General features: G+C 40.8%; 1 protein-coding gene across 6 annotated transcripts in view; it reads right to left on the bottom strand.

The window, feature by feature from the left end:
• Positions 1-2,983: 2,983 nt before the first annotated feature.
• The window catches only part of agtpbp1 (ATP/GTP binding carboxypeptidase 1), a 28,052-nt gene continuing 10,217 nt past the window's right edge, over positions 2,984-20,818 (bottom strand). For 2 of the 6 annotated variants that reach the window (XM_004547291.6, XM_076890914.1), the window contains 17 exons: positions 20,590-20,767; positions 20,274-20,315; positions 18,672-18,766; positions 18,156-18,272; positions 17,095-17,861; positions 16,924-17,007; positions 16,672-16,761; positions 16,355-16,503; positions 16,078-16,165; positions 14,052-14,196; positions 13,503-13,653; positions 12,453-12,633; positions 12,109-12,238; positions 11,604-11,735; positions 10,909-11,085; positions 8,976-9,127; positions 2,984-5,184 (listed from right to left, as the gene is read on the bottom strand). In XM_004547291.6, coding sequence (XP_004547348.2) covers positions 5,022-5,184; positions 8,976-9,127; positions 10,909-11,085; positions 11,604-11,735; positions 12,109-12,238; positions 12,453-12,633; positions 13,503-13,653; positions 14,052-14,196; positions 16,078-16,165; positions 16,355-16,503; positions 16,672-16,761; positions 16,924-17,007; positions 17,095-17,861; positions 18,156-18,272; positions 18,672-18,766; positions 20,274-20,315; positions 20,590-20,767 — 2,841 coding nt within the window. In that variant the 3' untranslated portion in view covers positions 2,984-5,021. The remainder of the gene's footprint in view (positions 5,185-8,975; positions 9,128-10,908; positions 11,086-11,603; positions 11,736-12,108; positions 12,239-12,452; positions 12,634-13,502; positions 13,654-14,051; positions 14,197-16,077; positions 16,166-16,354; positions 16,504-16,671; positions 16,762-16,923; positions 17,008-17,094; positions 17,862-18,155; positions 18,273-18,671; positions 18,767-20,273; positions 20,316-20,589; positions 20,768-20,818) is intronic. The other 4 variants (XM_012918033.5, XM_076890916.1, XM_076890915.1 and 1 more) reach the window with 3 other exon arrangements.

The following is a 20,818-nucleotide window of genomic DNA, read 5'->3' as shown; positions in this document are numbered from 1 at the left end:
TTTCCAGATATAAATATGATATTATTATTATAATTAGGGGAAAACATGACACACGTACAGGGTTCGTTTTCCACTACCAAGCATTTTGTGCTGTATATCTTCCAGCATGCCTGTAGGGGATGTTTAAAGAATTAGCAAGTCGCTGACCTTTTTCTGATCTGTTTGGATTTGTGGATGTGAAAACTTCTCAGTGCGTTACAGAGAGGTGAGCAATGCACAGATGACGGCGCTAAGAATAAAGAAAAATAGTCTTCTGACAAATAAATGACTGCATAAAGGATGAACTTATAGCACATATAATTAAACAAAACTTGCTTTTTTGAGGATAACAGGAGTACTAAAAGTGCAGATCCGTGTCATTGTTCTTCCTGTCCTCGTTTGTGAATAAAGCTCTTTTTAAAGAAATTACTGTGGGACAAAAGGATTCTAGCCTTCAGCACAAGCTCATTTCCATGAGTTAGAAAAACTAAAGTGGATATCTTCCAAAGTTTATGTTTTTTGTACTCAAGATTCGGCCTGTATTTCTGTGCCTAGCAGTGAAGAGGCAGAAACACAAGCAGGGAATTTCATTCCTAAGACGACCTAGTTAATTTGTCCAAGTCAGACTACAAAGGCCTCATATTAACATTGGCTGAACTTTAAAATTATTTTCTGCACACATAGCAAAGTCGTGAGCATGCAGGGAACAGGGTAAATGCAGGCTGGGGTGTTGGTGTGTCTGCCTGCCTCTACCCAGTAGTCAGGCAGCAGCTTCTGCTGGGGTACTACTGTAATGGGGTTGTAAAGTACTTTAAAGATTTTAACCATCTTTTTTTTATGGTGTAGCTATAACTAAACTTGGTTTTATACTTTGCATGTTTGTATTTGGCTTATATGCTTTTATTTTGAAAATTGTTGCTAGTGATACTTCCTACCCACGTCTCCCAATTAAGGCAATGAGGCACATCTGACCTAAAAATAAATAAATAAAAGTGAGACTAGGCCAGGATTGGGCGTCAGCACAGCAGGCGAGCCACAGCAGAGCAGCCGCAGCAGGCATCAGAGACCCAGCAGAGCAGGGACGGGAGCAAAACAGACATCACTGGGAACCCCATAGAGCTGTTTCTTCGGAGCCAGCGTTGGACATGTAACAGGCAATTTACACTGAAATCCTACTGATGAATGATCAAGTGTATTCCTGCCATACTGCTACAATGGTATCTAGAGCCTTTGTTTTAAGATGCATGTCGCCGTGGACACAACACACTGCTGGACTATTTGCTCTGTGTGATTTTAGTTTTGGCTTGTACTCTCTTATATTAGAGAAGAATCTCTCTGTACTCATTCAATCATCAATCATTTCCTAACTCTCTCTTTTCTTTTACATTTCAAATGAAAAGGAATGAAAAGCGGAGTCAACGCTAAAGTGCCGAGGACTGCACTTCCTCTAGCAGCTACTTAAGGCTATCTCCATAGTAAGCCCACAATGACTCCCAATGGGACCAGAGTACAATCACAGCCAGTATAAAGGATTAAGCCAATGCGTCCCAACTCCGCTCCTGATTTATTAAGTTTCACAGTAAGATCCATCCCTCGATCATCACATCTGGCTTCAAAACTCAACCTGAGGCTTCAAAACAGGTGTTCACAAACCAGTGGCTGACACCATGGTAGCATAATCTCTTCTGTGTCGGAGTTGAATCAGCAGTTGAAACATATCACCAGAACTTACCATGAAATGCTACGATTTTGTTCACTTTTTTCCAAGCTCTTCTTTTTTTTTTTGTCCCTCTAAACACAAAGTTGAACCACGCAGTTATAGCTTCAGTGACAGTCACCGTGTACTCCCTTTCTGACCGCCCGTGACATCAGGAGAGTCCAAGTTGATGGGTTTTTGCAGTGCATCATCGTGAAAATTTTCACCAAATTTGAAAAAAATGCAACAAATGTGCCTCGATTTGTCCAGACCAAATGAAGTTACTCAGTTAGACAAGCGTTTTAAAACTTTGCCCTGTATTTGATAGAGAATAATACCCGTAATTTGTTTAGATATCGAGGGTGAGGTTTACTCTACAATTGTGGCCCCAACATATTAGAAAGTATTATTAATGTCAACAGGTTAAACTAAAGCAACTATACAGGATTCTGGTTTTACAATAGATTTGAAGCAACATGAATCTCTCCAGTAATCCATTATTAACAAGCTAACTCCCCCCCCCCCCCCCCATCGGCTGACTGAAATGATTTGTGTGCATGGCGCCAAAGCTGGACGGGCTGTTTATATACAATCACTCTAATGCTGAGATTTAGAAGAGTGTCTGTCAAAGACATCAAGTGAAAAACCGCTGTATATAAAAGCTTAACTAGGATCTTAACCACAGTTTAATGGACTGACATTCTGAAGTCTTGGCCTCTTTTGAAGCCTGAAATGAACATATTTACATGAGGCTGGGTGCTGATCTATAACTATGCCTAGTAATCTCAGTTAGCAGCGCTGATCTATAGCATCTGTGGATGCCCTGCACAGTCAATTAAAAAAAAAAAAGTAAATAATGCAACTTCGACTTCTTGGAATATCTGCTGGGACAGTTAACCACACTGCAAGCCACATCATTTGTCAGATACAGGACCGTGCAAATGACTTGACACCCCTCATTTCTTTATATTTTGCTAGCAAAACAGGAAACGGGTGCAGTGATTTATTGACACCAAAACCAGAGTTTACAAGCTTGAAAGTCAACACAGCCTGAAAACGTTTTTTCCTTTAAAAAAAAAAAAAAAAAAAACAGAAAGAAAAGAAGCTCTTTTAATGTGTTTTGCTTCTCATATCTTTAGGATCAATTACAGTTGTTTTATTAAATTCAAAGAGAAATGTTTCCATGAGGACAGATTTTATGTGAATTTCTTGCTCACTCAAGTTTCACAAAACACACGTCAGTATCACAGTGAAAAGTGTACAGTTCAGGAACAAAAAACTAAATATGAAATAAATAAAATGCAGCAGTTTACCATATTCACATTTTATTTCCCATGTATTCAGTCTTAGCTTTTATTTTCTGCAGTACAATCAACTTAAAATGAATAACTATCCCAACAAACGCAGCCCAGCATTGCACATAAGCTGCAAGAGACAAACATGACAGACACGTATCGCATATTATACTGAAATTACACGTGGATATCCCTCAAACACACACACACATGCACACGCACGACAATAATGCTGTGTTTCTAAGATGTCCCAAACAAAACTTAAAAGGAAGCAAAGGACAGAAAACAGAGGAGTGAAATGGGTTTAGAAGGAAAGAGAGGAGCGAAAAAATTATTGGGGGAGTGAAGCCGAGTTAGAGTGGATAATCAAATTGAAAGCAGAAACACACTTTAAGAGCATTAGCTGAGCAGAATAATGGAATAACTTAAACTCCTGCAAATGTGCACACACAGTCTGCACCCACACAGAAAAATGTACGTACAGGAAGCATCACACAAAAAATACTTAATAATTTAAAAACAGCAAGCAAAAAACAAACAAACAAATCAACCTGTACAACAGAAACACATCTCTATGAGCAGGAAAAAAAACAATTTGATACTCGGCACCATCTGTTTTTACACATGGGTCTGTCCTACACAACTCCACAAAATATACACACAAGAGGAAAGAACAACGACGGGAAAAACATTCCAGTATAGACAAAAGAGAAGTGTTACCGTCGAGCTTTGGGCTGGGCTCAAACAAACGAGGTGACTAAAGATGAGGTTTCCACACTACTCGCATTCACTTTGTCTTTGTTCTGTGTGATTTGTGTTTGTCCAAAGTGCGCAAGGGTTTTCTGCTCTCTGTGCAGCTCATGCTTTCTTGTTCATCACTACTTTGTTATACTAACACGGTTCATAAAAAACAATGAAAACACCGACATGTGGATGCTATACATTCCACCTAAATGTGTCACTGATGTTAGTTTGCAGTGTTTACATCCACGTTTTAAATACTGTACAAGGTTTGTCTTTATAAAGACGTGAACATTCTGCTTGTGTGTGATATGAATAGCTTCGGTTTTGGATAAAGCAAGGCAGAGAGCACATGGGTGATCGGCCCACGTGTCACGTTGCCAAAGAGGGAAGGAAGTAAGGTCACGGCTCAAGTCTGGTTACATCTGAGCTGGTTCTTGTTCAAATGATGTTCAGATATGACAGCTGTTTGATCATCTGTGCATCCCATTTCAACAGTGATACCTTGGCTTCTCAAAGAAAAGAAAGAGACAAGCAAAGAAGGCCTGAACAAACTAAATGAATACAAAGTTAAAGTGCAGGGCAACAATAAAGAAAGCTAGAAAGAGGAAATAAGAAGGCAGGCAGATTGGATCTCGGTGCTGGCCAGTGGAGGAGATCCAGTTTCCCTAAATCACCTGCAGAAGTGTTTCTATCAAACACAGCGTCACAGATGAGAGGGCTTTCAAAGCCTACAGAAGCCACTGGCTCTATTATACAACTACAACCTTGGCAGAAAGCTTCAGCGTGAGTTTGGAAGTGATAAAAAAGGAGCAGCGAGTGGACCGGGGTTCAAGTTAAATGTCAAAAGTGCCTGCTGGTTGCAGCCCTGTGCAGCTATATGTGAATCTCAGAGGCTATATGGTGTCTGAGGTCAAGGCTTACAGTTCATGATGATTAAATTCTGGTAGTGAAAGGTGAAAACATTCATTAGAAGCTTTATTTTTTGTATTACTGTAGCTTATATCAGTCTATCTGAAGTGAAAGGCAGGTGGAGTACCGTTAGGAGCAGCACGTCAGCCGCATAGACAAGAGTAAATCTATCAGGTCGACGCACACCTGTGTGGTGCTTATGTAGCATTTGGATTTGTATTTACAGCAGGGTCAGGTTTAAATCTATGCTATTTATCTAGCAGTCAATGTGAGAAGTGTTGCTATGTCACCTGTGAAATCTTTAAATTTAGATCATCTAAAAGCCCAGGCACCGGCTGTTTGTAAGCTCAAACTGCCAGGTACAGATGAGATTAACCCCGCAGCGCTGATCCCTGCGATTAGTACGAGTCGGACAGTTGATCAAGGTGGTCGGGATTCTCGTGGACGTTGTTGCCGTGCTCGTTTTCGGGCTCCGCGTCCTCATTGTCACTTTCTGCGCTGTAGTCTATAGCCTCCAGAAAGGACGGCTCGTCCTCCTCCATCACATAGGTAGTTGGGCTGCTGGGTAACAAAATAAAGAGTCACTGCCACGCGTGTCATGGATGATGGTTAAACTGGAAGAATGGCAATGTTCAAATTGTGAAAGCACAATCAAAACATAACAGGAGCTTTCATTTAAAAATAAATAAATAAAATGTTTCTTTATTTTGTGATTTTTTTTGTTCAGAGGCATGATTTAATTTTTAATTTAAATAATATACCAGTAAGACAGGTCATTATTTTTATTGCTGATGGAGTTTGTGATTATCTTGGATTCACTATTAAATTTAGTCAAAGACAAATTGATTTTTTTCCTCAAAGTTTGATTAAAAAAATATTTTCTAAATGAAAAGGCAGCAAAAAAAGATCTGAGAATCTAGATTTAACATTTTTGCTTGATATATGACTTAAATGACCGATATATTCATAAAACTGCTGCAGTTTATGACCTTAAATATGAGGAAATGCTCTCTTTCCTCACATTTCTACTGTTAAATGCCACATAAATAATCAGATCCTGCCGGTAAGAGTAATTGCTTAAACACAGAACAAGAAGCAAACGCAAACTCTGCAAAACAATTATACATATTAATATAACATTTATAAATCATAAAAACGTAAAGACCGCTAACACACATTAAATGTCTGCTTTGACCAATGAGGCAGTTGGGTTTTTTCTGTCGGTCTTAATGGTTAAATGCTTGCTGGTTCTTTGAGGTTTTAGTGGCTTTAGTGGGTTTTTAATGGTGTTAATGGTCTGAAATGTGATCCCAGGGAGACAGTCGATCAGGGGGGCTCAGACAATGATCTCCCACCAAGCTCGCCTGAGTATGAGTGGATGAGAGAGACAGAGACAGAGAAATTACGCATCAGTATATGTACAGCAAACGTGTATGTGTATGAGGTAATGTGTGCGTGTGTAATGCATGTTGTCCAAGCAGATAATGAAAGCAATGTGTCAACCATTTCAGGCCATTACAGAAATATCAAACCAATTCACACACACACACACACACACACACACACACACACACACACACACACACACACACACACACACACACACACACCCATTTTGTGTATCCACCAAATTGCAGTCATCTCCATATACCGTCTGTCTGAATATACAAATCCATATATGTTCATTAAAACCCAAATTACCCTCAGTCACACAAGGATAAACCTCCACATCTGCAGAACCTTCTAAATCGTTCTGGTCCTTTCTTATGCGCACAAAAAAAAAAACAGACCCCATTGCTCGTATCCACCCATTTAAGCACTCCAGTTATTTGAAGACACATCCCAGTGGCCACAATATCATCGTTGTGATGAACTCTTAAATGGTAAGTGGTACTATACCAAGCCCCACGAATAAAGCCATAAATCCAGGATGAGAGCGACCAATCCCAGAGGGTACTAATGCCCACACACACACACAGCCACACAAACACTTTTGGAGTCCCTTAATGATCAGACACATAAATGATGAATGAATATATCAATATGAGAGTAGAGTAGGTTAGTAACAGAGAGACAAGGAGATGCAGGGAGAAAGAGATGTAAGCATTAAGTGGTTTGGAATATAGAGCCATCACTTGGATTCGACTTCTTTAACAAAGCAGAAGCTAATGTATTAAAATAAGAAATGAAGATAACCTTGGTGGTCACGGCTTGGGTTTGGCCAAGCTTAATAATTTATTGGCTGTGTTGAACTAAGTACAATCTAATCTGTGGCGACCTCATATTTCTGAACTGGTCATTTCAATCGAGGTGATTAGATAATGCATGAAGCTACTGGGTGATTTCTTTTTCTTCTTTTAGGGTGAAGAGCAGTGCTGACTCACTGTCACTTGCTAAAATATGGATGAAGATGCCGAAAACTTGAGTGCAACTATGGTTTTTGAATGAGTCTGTATTTAGATGTGGACACTAAATTTAGAGTTAAAACTGCATTTTTTTCCTAACCCATAAAACTCTGATGTAGATTAGATTTTTTCTAAACTTTAGTTAATGTTGGTTTGTCAGACAGATACGTCATAATTTCCTAATTATAGCAGGTCCGCTGGGTTCGGTGAGAAAAGTCCGACAGTCCAACATGAGGCCCGATTAAAAGGTTAAAAATAATTTTTCTTTAGAAAAGGATTTAAATGTGGTAACTTGTCACGCATCTCTGGGATGCTTTCAGAGAGGCTTTCATTTTTAATACTGCTGCTTGGGAGTCTAGTTCTATTTCCATACTTCTAACCACTTCCATATCTGGAATTTCGCCACAGAGCTCAAACTTGTGCAGAGACGACAAAGATTGCGGCGTGTGATGACAGCTGGGTCTCCGGTTATGCCCGAGCAGTTTCCAAACCTAAAGATGTACGTCAGTTTAAGGTCACCCCACAGGGTGAGACTGAAGGCTGAGTTTTCCTGCAAGGTCCTGAGACGCCTGAGCAGGTGCACTCGGTGATCCGAACAGTAATACGTGGAACTGTGTGACGGCGTACGCCGCACTGAAGAGGCACAAGTTTTTTGCCACCACAACATAATCATCGCTCACCACCCTTCCCACTCACCAGACTTGGCTCCCTGTGACTCTGTCAGTTTGCCCGAGATAAAAATCAAATTGAACAGCTCCCATTTTGACACACTGGAGAGGATCCAGCGCGCATCGCCGACGCACAAGCGCGAGGGACAGAACGAGACTTTCAAGGAGCAATCTTAAAATAGCAGCCGCGCTGAAAACTGGTCCGGAGGTGCACGAGAAGCCAAGGACTGCACCTCATATAGTCTACGACAGAGTAAAATAGAGAGCAGCAGCAAATCTATACATGAACCATCTATCTATCTCTATATGAAAACATCAAAACAAATACCAAACGTGGTAAGTTTTCTTTTAATCCTATGCCTGATACTGCAGTTGTATCCTTTCCTTTACTGCACTGGGGAATGAGAGCATAAGAAATGAAGTTACTGTACACTACTGCAACAAACTGAACACGTTGACACAAGAACTATAAAGAATATAACTATAGAATAAAAAGGCAGATAAGATTAGAGTTCATCTTAACAGCTGAACTATAAAGACATTCAGTTTTACCATCCTTTGACACTTAGGCTGTATGAGGACACGCTGTGATACTGACTTTAATAAACTGCTTTCCCACTTTGTTGCAAATGTATTCCAGCTATGGAGGGAAGCTAATCTCCACGTTCCACGCACATGTACCATCAACTACTTCACGCGCCCCTTAACAACTCTACTGTGTAGGTGTAAATGGTTTTATCAAAAGAGATCTTCTGGCTGTTTTAAGAAATAATGATGCTACTGACAATTATTCATGACCACTTCCCTCTCAGACCAAAGTTTTCATTATATTCCTCGCACATGATCATTGGTAGAATTTCAATGATGCTCACAGCAGCCCTGCATAAATTCAGGCCTTCATTTGTTTCTTGAGTAGTGCTTCAGAGCCAGAATGACAGTCACACCGTTGAGAATCAGCGCCGAGGGGGAACGTGTCTAGCAGTAATGAGGATATTTGTGCAGATAAAAAAAAGAAGGCAGTCTGTAATCATTTCCAGGTAGATTTATGGTCACAGAAAACATTATCAATATCTCAGATACCTTGAGAAGGTTGCAAGAGGACAAGAACTCAACAGCTAAGAAACAAAAAGCTGAAAAACTTAAAACAAAAAGGAGAAAAAGGTTAATGAGGAGAGTAGTTTTTGTTTGCTGTATTGTTTCAATAAGACCAAATTCCACAGCTGTGTGTGGCTTGTTCAGATGACTGCACAGAGTCATGGCTTTTTTCCACAATACTAACCTGACCACTTTGGACTGTGTCCCAATAATATCGCTCTCCAAATCCAGTAGGTGTTGGTGGTTCCGGAGCCCGGTCAGCCTCTTCAGCCTCAGCAGTGCCACGCAGAACTGAGCTCCCATCTCCTCCAGCTCTCTGGTGCCGATCTGAAGACCCTGGAGAAAACGCTAAATGGTAAATGGTCTGCACTTACACAGCGCAGTTCTTAGTGGTTCTACAAAGTGCTTTAAAATGTGTTTCTCAATTATCCTTTCTCAAACACACTCCAATGACGGCAGTGCTACAGTGCAAGGTGCTCGGCTGTGATAGCGGGCGACTTGGGGTTTGGTGTCTAACACCAGGGAACTTTTGCAAGTGGAGAGGGTTGGGATTGAAACACCAACCGTGAGATGACTGGACAGCCCGCTGTACCTCCTGAGCCCAAGATTTTAAACTCGATACGTTCACCAGAAAACAAACTAAAAACTCACACACATACTCGCAAGTACTTTCAATATACTGACATATTCAAAAATAACTGCAAAGGTCAGAGTGAAATCTAGTTTAAAATGACTGCTGTGGGTTTTCTAAAGCTGCTCTGGAGCCTGGGGATAGAGTCATTGTCCAGCTTCAAACGCCCCAATTCTCGCTGCGGCCAAGCACTTGGTAAGAAAACTTTTCATGTGGAGACATGATCATTTATTTCATTTTCAGGGACACACATTCAAACACATATGCACCCCTTCCTACACCCACACAAAGTCTGCACAGTTCATTCGTACAAGCAAATGCAAACAGGGACACACTAACCTTCAGCTCACCCCGAATCCCGACCCCTCCAAAAAACCCTTCATGTTCTTTCCCTCCCCCCAGAGCAGAACAGAAGGAGGAACATCTAAACTTGGCCACAGACATATGCAGCCACAAATCAGGAGACATTAGTTCCTGCACATCTGGACAAAAACTTTCATGAAAACCAGTAGGGGTCTTAATCAGAGCCAAAATGGCATTGTGGGACTCAGTGTTAGATGTTGACATTGGCAGGAATCAATAGGAAGGAAGTCAGCTGGGATGGAACACCATGGAGTTAGAAAGAAGAAAGGGAGGCAGCACAGTCAAAAAGGGAAGAAAGAGAAAGGACTGAGAAGAAGCAAAGACAAACAGCACCGCAGCTCCACCTGGTGGGCATGCAGAGGAGCAGAGGGGCACCTCCCTCTGAGAAAATGACAAGCTTGTTCAAAAGAACATTTTAATTTCAGGGTCATTACTCTAAGCTACAATAAAATGCCCAAGTCTTTTATTTGTCCATACAAAGGATGGGTACTGTTAAGATCTTACCTGCACTCTTATTGCTGGATTGCACATGTGTTAATGTAAAATATAATCATAAGTTTTACACATTGCCAACCTCACCAGAGTAAGCAGGTGGGGCTGTTTGGTAATGTGCCTCAGGTGCCAACAGCTGCAGTAATCTCCCTACAGGCAACTGTATGAATAACTATGAGCGATTATTTAATTATCACAAAATTAACTGTTGGCTGGAGCTTTTCATTAAATAGGAACATTAAAAGTAGTGATTTAATTTGAAGGGGAAACAACTGTATTTTTCTGCATGGGTGCAACTCACTGCTCTGCTTACTATAAGAACACTGTGTTCGAAATTCGTTCCAGAGGTGGGCGGCACCTGCTCAAATGAAACCATTTCTTCACAGTCAGTGAATTTTCATAAAATGTAGCAAAAGTTAGTTTTGAACAGCCTGTCCCATCTACATGACAGGACAGCACAGAAGTGTTGTCATGAGAGCAGAGCTCTTACAGCTCTGTTAAAATGAAGTCTAAATTGTTATTATGCTAGATAAAGACTGACTGTACAGTAGCACTCTTTGTCTAGTATCGGTACCAATTTAATACTAGTGTTCGGTAGCAATCCATACTGAATAAACAAATATACCCATACCTTATATTTGCCCTGATCACAGCCGCAGAGCGTGCTCTCCATTGTATAGCTGCGTTGCACTCCGATCTCTCGCCAGACAACCACGCGGGCGGTTGCCTCTTTGGAGCGCTCCACAACAAAACTGCAGCTAGCCATGCTGAAGGCTGGAGCGATTTGGGACAGGATCTTGGGAAGGGTCTGAAGAACATATAAAAAGTGTTTGAGAAGTCTGAATGTCTTTGTGTAGGCGTGTGCGTGTGTGTGCTAGGGGTGCAGATGATTAAATAAAGAAAAACAGGAATCGATAAAAGCTATAGTTATGCAAACCCCCAAATTTGGGGTTTTCATTCCCAAATGCAGACAACAACATTTTGATGTTACCAGTTTTTTTTGTCTTTGCAAAATGAGTTTAAACCCATTTGAATATGTTTATTAAGACATGGTGACAGTGTTAAAGAAAGTCAACAAACAGAACAGGTAACATTACAAACATGTACTTACTAAAATCAACATCTTAAATATAGTTAATATGTAGCATTAACTATGTGTTGGTGTAATTATAAGTCGACTGATGGCATGTCTTTTCTGGAGTAATACGAGCACAACTTAATAATGGTGATTCAAATTCAGCCCAATTAATATCCACTGATATGTTAACTGTACTTTCAGAAACTGGGCAAGTCTAAGAGAAGTTTGTGTGTACTGCTGGCATTCACCCTGTATCCAAGGTCCTCGTGCAAGTCGCTCGATGTAGCACTGATATTGGACTGCCAAACTGTCTCCTTTACGCTGCAGCCGTACATGAACACATTCTTCTTCCTGGAATGACCGTGGTAGTCGCAAAATACCTGTGCATTCACACACATGCACACACATAGACGGAAAAGAAGTACATTGAATAGTTTTTTTTAACCATGACACTGAGACTCGAGTTATAAAATAATGACTTTCTCTGGTCAGTTTGCAAAGAATAACAGCCTCACCCCTCTTTGTGCCTTTACGTTGCCACCCATTGCAATATACCAGTAAATAAAATTATATGTAGCAGAGAGGCGAGCACAGGGTTTAGTTTATGGTAACTATATGTGTAATAAAATAATGCAGTTATTTACAGATGTTAAGCAGCCAAACAGAATGTGCAGCAGGATGGAGAAAAAAAAAAAATTGTGTCGCAAAGTGGAAAACGCCCCTAGAGTAATTCCAGTTAATTAGAGGTCATACCAGTGGTGCCCTCTGTATGTGTGCAAGGTACTGCAGCAGGCTCTTAGTGTGGTAGATGGTGGGGTGGAGCTCAGGATTGGGATTCTGCCACTGGCGATTCAAATCCTCCCCACTCAGAGAACAACGATGACTACAGCAGAAAGGAGATGGCAGAAGAGGGGAAGGATACAGAGTGGAGCACAACAGAGCAACAGCTAGAGAATCCTTCAAGACAAGATTTGATGTGTGTTAACGTAAAGCTGTGGCCACCGTGCAGGCCCAGGCTCGGCAGAGTGTGTGTCGTTGGTGTGTATACTTGAGAGTTATGAGCGTGCGTTAATTTAGTTCCATTTCTTTTTACTCACTTCCCATTTATAACTCCATCAGGGTTGAGCATGGGCACTATCTTGAAGATGTAGGCCTCCCTCAGGCTGGCTGCCAGTGGGCTCGTGCCCATTAAGAATTCCAGCGTGCCCTTCATTACCCAGCTGGCATTGGTCTCTCCGGGGTGCACTCTGGCAGACAGGAAGATCAATGGACGGTTCCCTGAAGAGCGAGAAAGGAAAAAAAAGTGCAACACAAACATGAGCACAGGGAGATGGAATGAGAAGGAAAAAATCTTCAATTTTAAGTTTTTTCAGAGCAGAAAAACAACATCAGTGCAGTGCAAAGCTATTTGGAAAATAAGAGTATGCCCTGATACCTCAAGGCTGTTTTACTGTAGTACTAGTCATTTCTATCAGTTACTGGGGAGGTTTTTCAATTAAAGGACCCAAAGAAATTATCACCAACTAATGACAGATTACTTGTGATAAAATAACCTCACGTGGATCAAAAATCTACCCATTAACAGACTCTGAAATAGTTTTATCTGCTTAAATAGGCTACAAGATACTCAAGGAGATTCATAAAAGCAAGTAAGTTGGACTTTCAGGCTCAGTTTACTTTGTTAGACAGACTGCTCCCAGCAGTCAGGAATAATCTTCATTCTAAGGATGACAAATTAGGTGTATCTGAAAGGCTGTTTTAGGTGATTTAATCAGAGTGTCTGGCAATGAAACACTTTGGACTTCTTTTACATACACACGATTCCCATTATTGTGATTTTGTTGCGCATTTGACAATTTTAATTGGATAATTCAATGATTTCAACTTTCTACAGCCCAAATAAGTTTGAACTAACTTTGTTTCACCAGAATAAACCTTCAATATCAATACTTTCCACAAGTTCCTGAGTGCAAACAAAATGATGAATCCAGCAGTTTGCAAAATCTATCGACTCCAGATTTTTCTGACATTTAAAACCACACAGCACTGCTTCCTTGACATTTATTGCCAACTCTAGAGAGAGCTATATAGCTTTAACCAAATAACTTTAACTAAATCTCCATATGGATCTACATTTATTTACTCACTAAATTGACAGATGTGATCATTTGAGTTGGACTCGGGCATGGCAGTGATGGTAAGAAGGGGGCAGATGTTCCCCCCGAGGGTTTCGCACAGCACGTCCTGTCTCAGGTAGATATGAGGGGTCCTCAGTGCCTCCAGTTTGGCCAGGTGCATCTGCGCAAAATGACAAATTGCAGCTTTTAAACCCACTCCCATCCACAGCTTCCATTTGAACCCTCAGAGCTTTTGGATGTTTCTATTTTTACATGTTATGGTTGTATTATTCTACTGGCTATTTAATGAGCTGATCACAATTAAGTGATTTAGATTGGGTTTAAGCTGAAGTAATTCCGTGAAGCAGCTCTAGACATATGCAAAAAAATGTAATGTACCTATTCTCTTGATAAGTGACTGAGAGTAGACTGAGAGCTAATAGTGGTCTGCATCAGGGTTCAGATTACAGGTTTGTGATGTAGCAACAAAGGAAGAGTGATAATTACTGTACGAGCGCATGCTAAGACCCATTTCAGTATTCTTGAGGTTACACATGTCTTCTAGTGCTACAATAATACCTTGAGCGTAGAATATGTATAAGGGTAATGATAGGCAAAGTAGCAGACGTCATCTTTATGGCTGAAGGTTGTGCTGAAGGTCAGAGTGAAATACGATTTTCCTTTCTGACCACCAGCTGCGATGGAACTCCTTGCAAAGTGATTCCTACGAGAAGCAAGAACACTTCGTGAGTATCTGTTGAACGCCAACAACACACACACTCTAGTTCTTCATTAGAGATCTCTGCATAATCTTTGCAGGACAATACATAGGAAACTAGTAAACGTGGAATCACAGTCAAAAAACACTTGAGCAAGTACTGGAAGCTATACTAGAAGTTGTAGTATGGAATGACTGGATGGCACTGCAGTTATTTTTATAATAAATATGCCTGGCCTAATGTGAGCTGTGGAAAACTAACCAAAAGAGAAAGTTATAGCTTTATTATTTCAGATGTTGCATGAAGTGAAGACACCTGCTGTGAAATATTATTTATGCTTCACTTGATTTAAAGAATGGATTAATATATATATTGGAATATTCAGCATATATTTCAATTCAATGGTATGGACATAAGACATTGCAGGGGCCTGTGAACACTGTTAGAGATAGAAAAGCCTTTGGATGTCACCTGGTGCTTGGATATATGTCCACATTTAGTTGCTGCTAAATTCATTTTGATTAGCCCAACACCTCTTGAATAACACTAGTCTCTCATTTACCTGAGTTTCTTTTAAGTTTCTTTCACCCTTTTCCTAAAATTTACAGTTAAGATGAGAGAAAAAGGTCATAAACAGGTTTGCTCCTGCTGTTAATTTATTAGAACTGTCAAAGCAAGGTCTCTCCTCTGGGGCGAGGCGATGACTACACTGTAAATCCTAGTTTTCTCTGAAAATATACCTTATAACTTTTGTCGCTGAAGCTATAAAATATATGATCAAATGCACTCAGTGGCTACCATATTAGGTACATCTTGTGAGAATCAGGTTGGACCACCCTTACTTCTTCATGATGGAGATTTTGGTTTATATTGACATGATGGTGTCACACGGGTGCTGTACATCCATGACGTCAATCAGTTATTCCACCACATCTCAAAGGTGCTCTATTGGACTGAAATCCTGTGACTGTTGAGGTCATTTGAGGGCAGTGAACTCATTGTCATGTTCACTTGTTATAGACTATTAAAGCTTTCTGTGCGTTATCCTTTCAAAGGTAGCCATCAGAAGATGATCATAAAGCTATGGACAAACAACAATACTTTAATTATTCTCCAAAGGGCCCAAAGTGTGCCTAAGAAATCCTCAACTCCTACACCTTTACACCACAAACCACAAGCCTGAGCAGTTGATATAAGCCCAGACAGATTCATGCTTTTATGTTGGTTATGCCAAATTCTGAGCCTACCCTCCGAATGTCGCAGCAGAAACTGAAACAGATCAGGCAAAGTTTTTCCAATCTAACATTGTCTAATTTTGGCGAGACCATACAAATTTGAGCCTCTGTTTCCTGTTCTTAGCAAGTGGCTCCACATGTGGTCTTATCTTGCTGTGGCCCATCTTGGCCCAAGGTTCAACATGTTGTGCTTTCACAGATGCTCTTCTGCACACCGTAGTTGTAACAAATGGCTATTTGAGGTAATTTTACCCTCCCATCACACTGAAGCAGTGTGGCCACTGCCCTTTGACCTGTGGTATCACGGCATTTACACCGAGAAAAATGCTGCTCACTGGATATATATATATATATCTTTTTTGGGTTAGAGACAGCTGTGTGTGAAAATCCTAGTAGATCAGCAGTTTCTTAACTACTCAGACCAGCCTGTCTTGTACCAACAACTATGCCATGTTCAGAGTCACTTTTCATCCTGATTCTGATGCTCAGTTTGGTCGTCTACATGCCTAACTCCACCAATCTGCAGTGTGCTATGTGACTGCAATAACAAGAAAAAGTGCATCTAATAAAAGCAGCAAGTCTACTCTTGCTTTAGAGCATTTGATTTTCTGCTCAATTTTGCCCATTTCACTACAGTATGATTGCACCTACTTGTAGTAACAGATGTCTGTTCCCGTTCTAACCCAGCGAGGTCTGCCACTGATTGCCTCCTGCACAGAGTACATCAGCACCTGCATGCCTACACAAACAGGGAGAAAGCCCAAACACAAAATAAGTCAAACTGTGCTGTGCAAATTCTCAAGCAAATTACAGTCAAATTTTTTTTGCTGTGCCTTTAATACAGTCTAATTCCATTTCTGCTGTATAAAAATCTTTACAACAAATGAATAAATAAAAGTTCTGTAGGTTGGACTGTTATTCTTCTCACCGTAGTTGAACTGGCTGTTTGACTTCTCACAGTTAATGATGTTGAAACGGTAGGTGGTCCCAACACGCATCCCACTCACTTCTAAGTAAAACCACTGGTGGTAGTGATTACTGTTGATGTCTGAATTCAACACAAGGTCATACTCATACCTGAAGAGATACCACAGAATAAACTCTAAATATGAGCCCAAACATCATCAACCATAAAGAAAACTCATCTAGACCATTTTAGGCATTTAACATTAGTGAAGTCACACACAGCTTACCACAGAGTGGTGTCTGTAACACTGTATACTCCATTGAGTATTAAGTACTTACTTTCTAACTTGAATTGCCTTTCTGAGGTTACCAGACTCAAACTGAGAGTTAAACTTCAGTGATTCACCACTGTCTTCAATAACAGGGCAACTGAAACATAAAAATTAATATACAGTAAATGGCACAACTCTAATTATAAGGAGAAAAGTAGCTTTTGTTAGTACCACTTAACTGCAAATGCTCAATAATGGAAACAAAATTCATCATTTTACATGAGTTTAACCCTAATTGATAAAAAGCTCTAAGGCTCACCTGGGAATGTCCAAGTCATAAACCACTTTATCCAGGATATCATTCGGGTGAATCAACCTCTCAATGTCCTGGAATATCTTAGATCTGCAGCGTAACACCCAAAAAGAAACTGCTAACAGACTAAAAGGATAAATATTCTTCAATTGCTTATTAATAAGGATGACCTCTCACCTCTGTACACCATAAACTCTTTCCAGATGGGGCTCCTTAAAAGTTGGGGCTACATGGCCAAAGTAGTCTGGGTAAGCCACTTCAGCGTACTGTGGGACAGAACGTGTCCCCTTCACCATCTCCACGTATAGGTCAGGGTCATGCAGCGGGAGGAGGAGGGCTGTGTCAGGCACCTCCAGAACCGCTCCTTCCCCTCCCTCATCTTCAGCACCCTCTGATCCACAATCTGAACCTCCTCCTCCCACGCGACGTGTAGCGATATCCCCCAACAGCAGAGGTGACTGTATGTGTCTTGTAGCACTGACTGGGGATCCCTCTTGTTTCACTCCCTTTAAACCGTCCTCTACATTCAGAGCCCCCTTGTCTTCTAGAGAGACACAATCCAGTGCATGCGGTAGTCCCTGTTCTATCATCTGGCCTTGAGGAGAATGCATGGAGGAGGATAAGGTTGTATGCCCATCTGGGGTAGGAATGTGAGTCTCCTCTTTTTTGTCATGGTCCTTGGTGAGGTGGATCGTGTCCAGTTCTAGAGATGCTAGAGAAGCAGCGGGGGTTCGAGAGGTGGCAGAGGCAGGTGGCTGTGTGTGTTGTCCTTTGACAGAGTTCCAGATCTCCTGAGAGGCTGGTGTCGCCATGTGCTTTGGGGACAGGGCTTGAGCTGTGGGCACTATGATTGGACGAGTGGATCGAGCTGAGGATGATGATGAAGAAAGGGATCCTGATGAAGGAGTAGAAGAGGCACCTTTTGAGCCTTCAAAGTTATACCCCTGCAGGAACAATATATTGTAGTTAACAGCTCATGCATTGAAGAATGTCTAGACCAGACTGCTGCCTGTCAGCCAGTAGGATTTTTAGTAAATATTACATGTTCAGTCGACACCACAAATATAATAAATAACACAATTTTGTTGAACTCTTGCAATGTGATAAACAGACTGACACACGGACACATATGCAAAGTTTTAGGCACCTACCCATCATGCAATATCAACACCATGCAAGCACAGAGTCAAGGTCTTAAAGAACTATGAGGACCATGGAGCCGTGTAGAAAATACTGACCTGAAAGTCTTCAGATAGTTCCAGAAAGAATCTCTCATATACCCTCAATTCCTCGAATGGACGACCAGGGCTCTTTGTGGGATGCAGCTTGTTCAGGTCAGTCTCTATGTCATCGTTCTGATTGACAGGAAACAAAGGAAGAAAAACTTCAAATTGCCTGTTATACATTTGTATTTGCTCTGTCAAGACAGCTCCAATCTAGTTCTTATGAGGTTCACCAGATATGGGTGACAAAGTGATTTCAGCACTCAAAAATGGCTGGTAAATTATGACTGCCCTCTACTGGAAATTTAGGAAAGTTCCGATATCAATGACTAGGTATGACTCATGAAAATGTACGATTTTGTGTTTCACAAAACTAACGATGATATTATAATTTCCAGTGATATCAAAGTTGAATTGTGAATCTAATATCACATAGAGGCAATATGCTTGCCATAGTGAACAAGTGTACCACATGTTAGTGTACTGTTGTCATGTGAAATGTCCCATATGCATGCAAGTATTTGGTATTACCAAAGTGCGATGAGCTTTCTCGTCCTCTTCATTGTCAGTATCAGTTTCTGCCTCCGTCTCCTCATTATCGTCGCTGTCATCCACCACATCATCCACTGGGTACAACACACATACGCAGAAATTATTCCCCTGACATTTCTGTTTGTCTTTTGCCCACGCTGGGGGAGAGAGAGGAGGGGGGCTTATTATTTCTGAAAATGTGAAAGAGGCCAGCACATGACCAGAACAGCAGTCCCCCCCCAGAGGATTCTGGTCAATGAGTTGTAATGCTATGCCCAGAACAGAGGAAATGTTAACAAAAAGATGTGAGCAGCCATGGTCAAGAGATGGGTGATCAAGAGAAAGAAGAGATTCTGAGCACGTTTCTTCAAATAAAAATTCAAGAGCTCACCGACATGTTTTCAGGAATATAAACGAGTCAGCACCAATCGATGCTGTAATAACTAATGTATATCACTGTTTTACAGCGTTCCTGTTTGATTCTACACTCTGCAATAAACCAAAAACAGAGGTAGTATTTGGTAACCTTCTTTTTAAAAAATACAAATACGAACAGTGCTACTTGGAAAAAAAAAGAATGTAATAGAGCTTTTTTTATTTAAAATTTTAGTTGAGACTAAAGGCCCTTAAACACCGAACGTGTTGTGTAAAAACAAAAGAAAATTCAAAATTTTATGAATCTGAATTTGATGCATAAAATATATAAACACAGAAGGTGTTGCGTTTTTACAAAAAAATCATCCTCAAAAAAAGGACTGTCAAGAAAAGAAAAAAAAAGAAAAGTTGAGCTGATGATGCGCTGGCCCTGATCTTCCTAATGAAGAGAAGAAAGAAACGAGGATTCTGGTTCATCCAATTCTCACGAGAACACAGCAGCAGGGAGAGTATTATGGTTTGGTCCAGGAGTGGAAGCGGTATCCCAGCCGCGTTTGTACATTTCAGGATGTCAGTGGGGCAGTTTGAAGTCTTGTTAGCAGAGTTGGAATCATATATGAGGAAGTACAGAAATCATTTCAGAGAGCCACGTTAGTCGGAGTAGTGTTCGGCTGTGTGTCTGAGGTAAAATCATATTTTTTTTAATTATTTCAATGTCGTTGCATATTCAGAATCAGAATCAGCATCAGAATACAGTACAGCTTTGGATTTGAGCTATGAATGCACTTGTTGCCAATGACCAGAGATCTGATTATTTGGATCCGAAACATCAGGAAAAATTGAGATTGGTTCAAAGAAATAAGTGTTTCAACTCCGTCGAGTAAAATTATTTGGTCCGTTTGAATGGCTGCTTTAAGAAAAGGTCCAAAAAATATATTTCTAACGCATAAAACATTTACACAATTTTACGTGTCGGTGAGACAGGGCCTTATGAGAAAAGAAAAGAAGCTCAAATGTTTCATCATGTGCCTTTGCACATGATGTAGGAAGCAAATTAGCTGAGTTAAATGCAAGAACATACGGTATGTCTACTAGTGGGAAAGCAAGACTATGCAATGTGCTCTTTATTACCAACACATGTCATGTGTTAGTTTAGTCAAGTATGATGTGAGGTGAATGAGAAAGAAATAGTGAATCTGTATAATCTGAGGGTTACGTACGTCTTACCCTTCTTTAAGGGCTTGTTGCTGAGCTGGTGACTTGTTGTTCCTGTAAGGCACATTGTGTGCAGCAGTGTCATGAATGTTGTCATTAGCCATTTAGTATTATTTATCCGTCTGTATGGTATAACGTGTTGAAACTAGCAGTTAGGACAGCAATTTTAAAAAAGTGCCCATACTGTATAATCATAGATGGAAGGTGTGCACATACACAGTGATAAGCTGGGCCACACGCTTGTGAACTGTGTGTGTGTGTGTGTGTGTGTGTGTGTGTGTGTGTGTGTGTGTGTGTGTGTGTGTGTGTGTGTGTCCTGAGCTCTCACCCCCAGGAGGCTGGCTGTACAGCTGTGCCACAGGTCCAACTGGAAGTACATGAGGCAGCTGGTAGTGGAAAGCTGATTTAATGGTAGGCACAGGCAGACGGTTTTTAGGAAAACACTTCCTCATGATGAGACTCGAAGTGTTGATCAGTGGATCCAGAGTTCGCACCGGCAGACACTCCTAGAAACAAAGCCACAGAAAAATCAGAGAGCAGCTCAGACCGAAACCTGT

This window comes from Maylandia zebra, linkage group LG12 (genome assembly GCF_041146795.1).
Source record: "Maylandia zebra isolate NMK-2024a linkage group LG12, Mzebra_GT3a, whole genome shotgun sequence".
NCBI classification, from domain to species: domain Eukaryota; kingdom Metazoa; phylum Chordata; class Actinopteri; order Cichliformes; family Cichlidae; genus Maylandia; species Maylandia zebra.
Note: the sequence above shows the minus strand (reverse complement) of the source record. Positions and strands in the feature narration are given on the sequence as shown.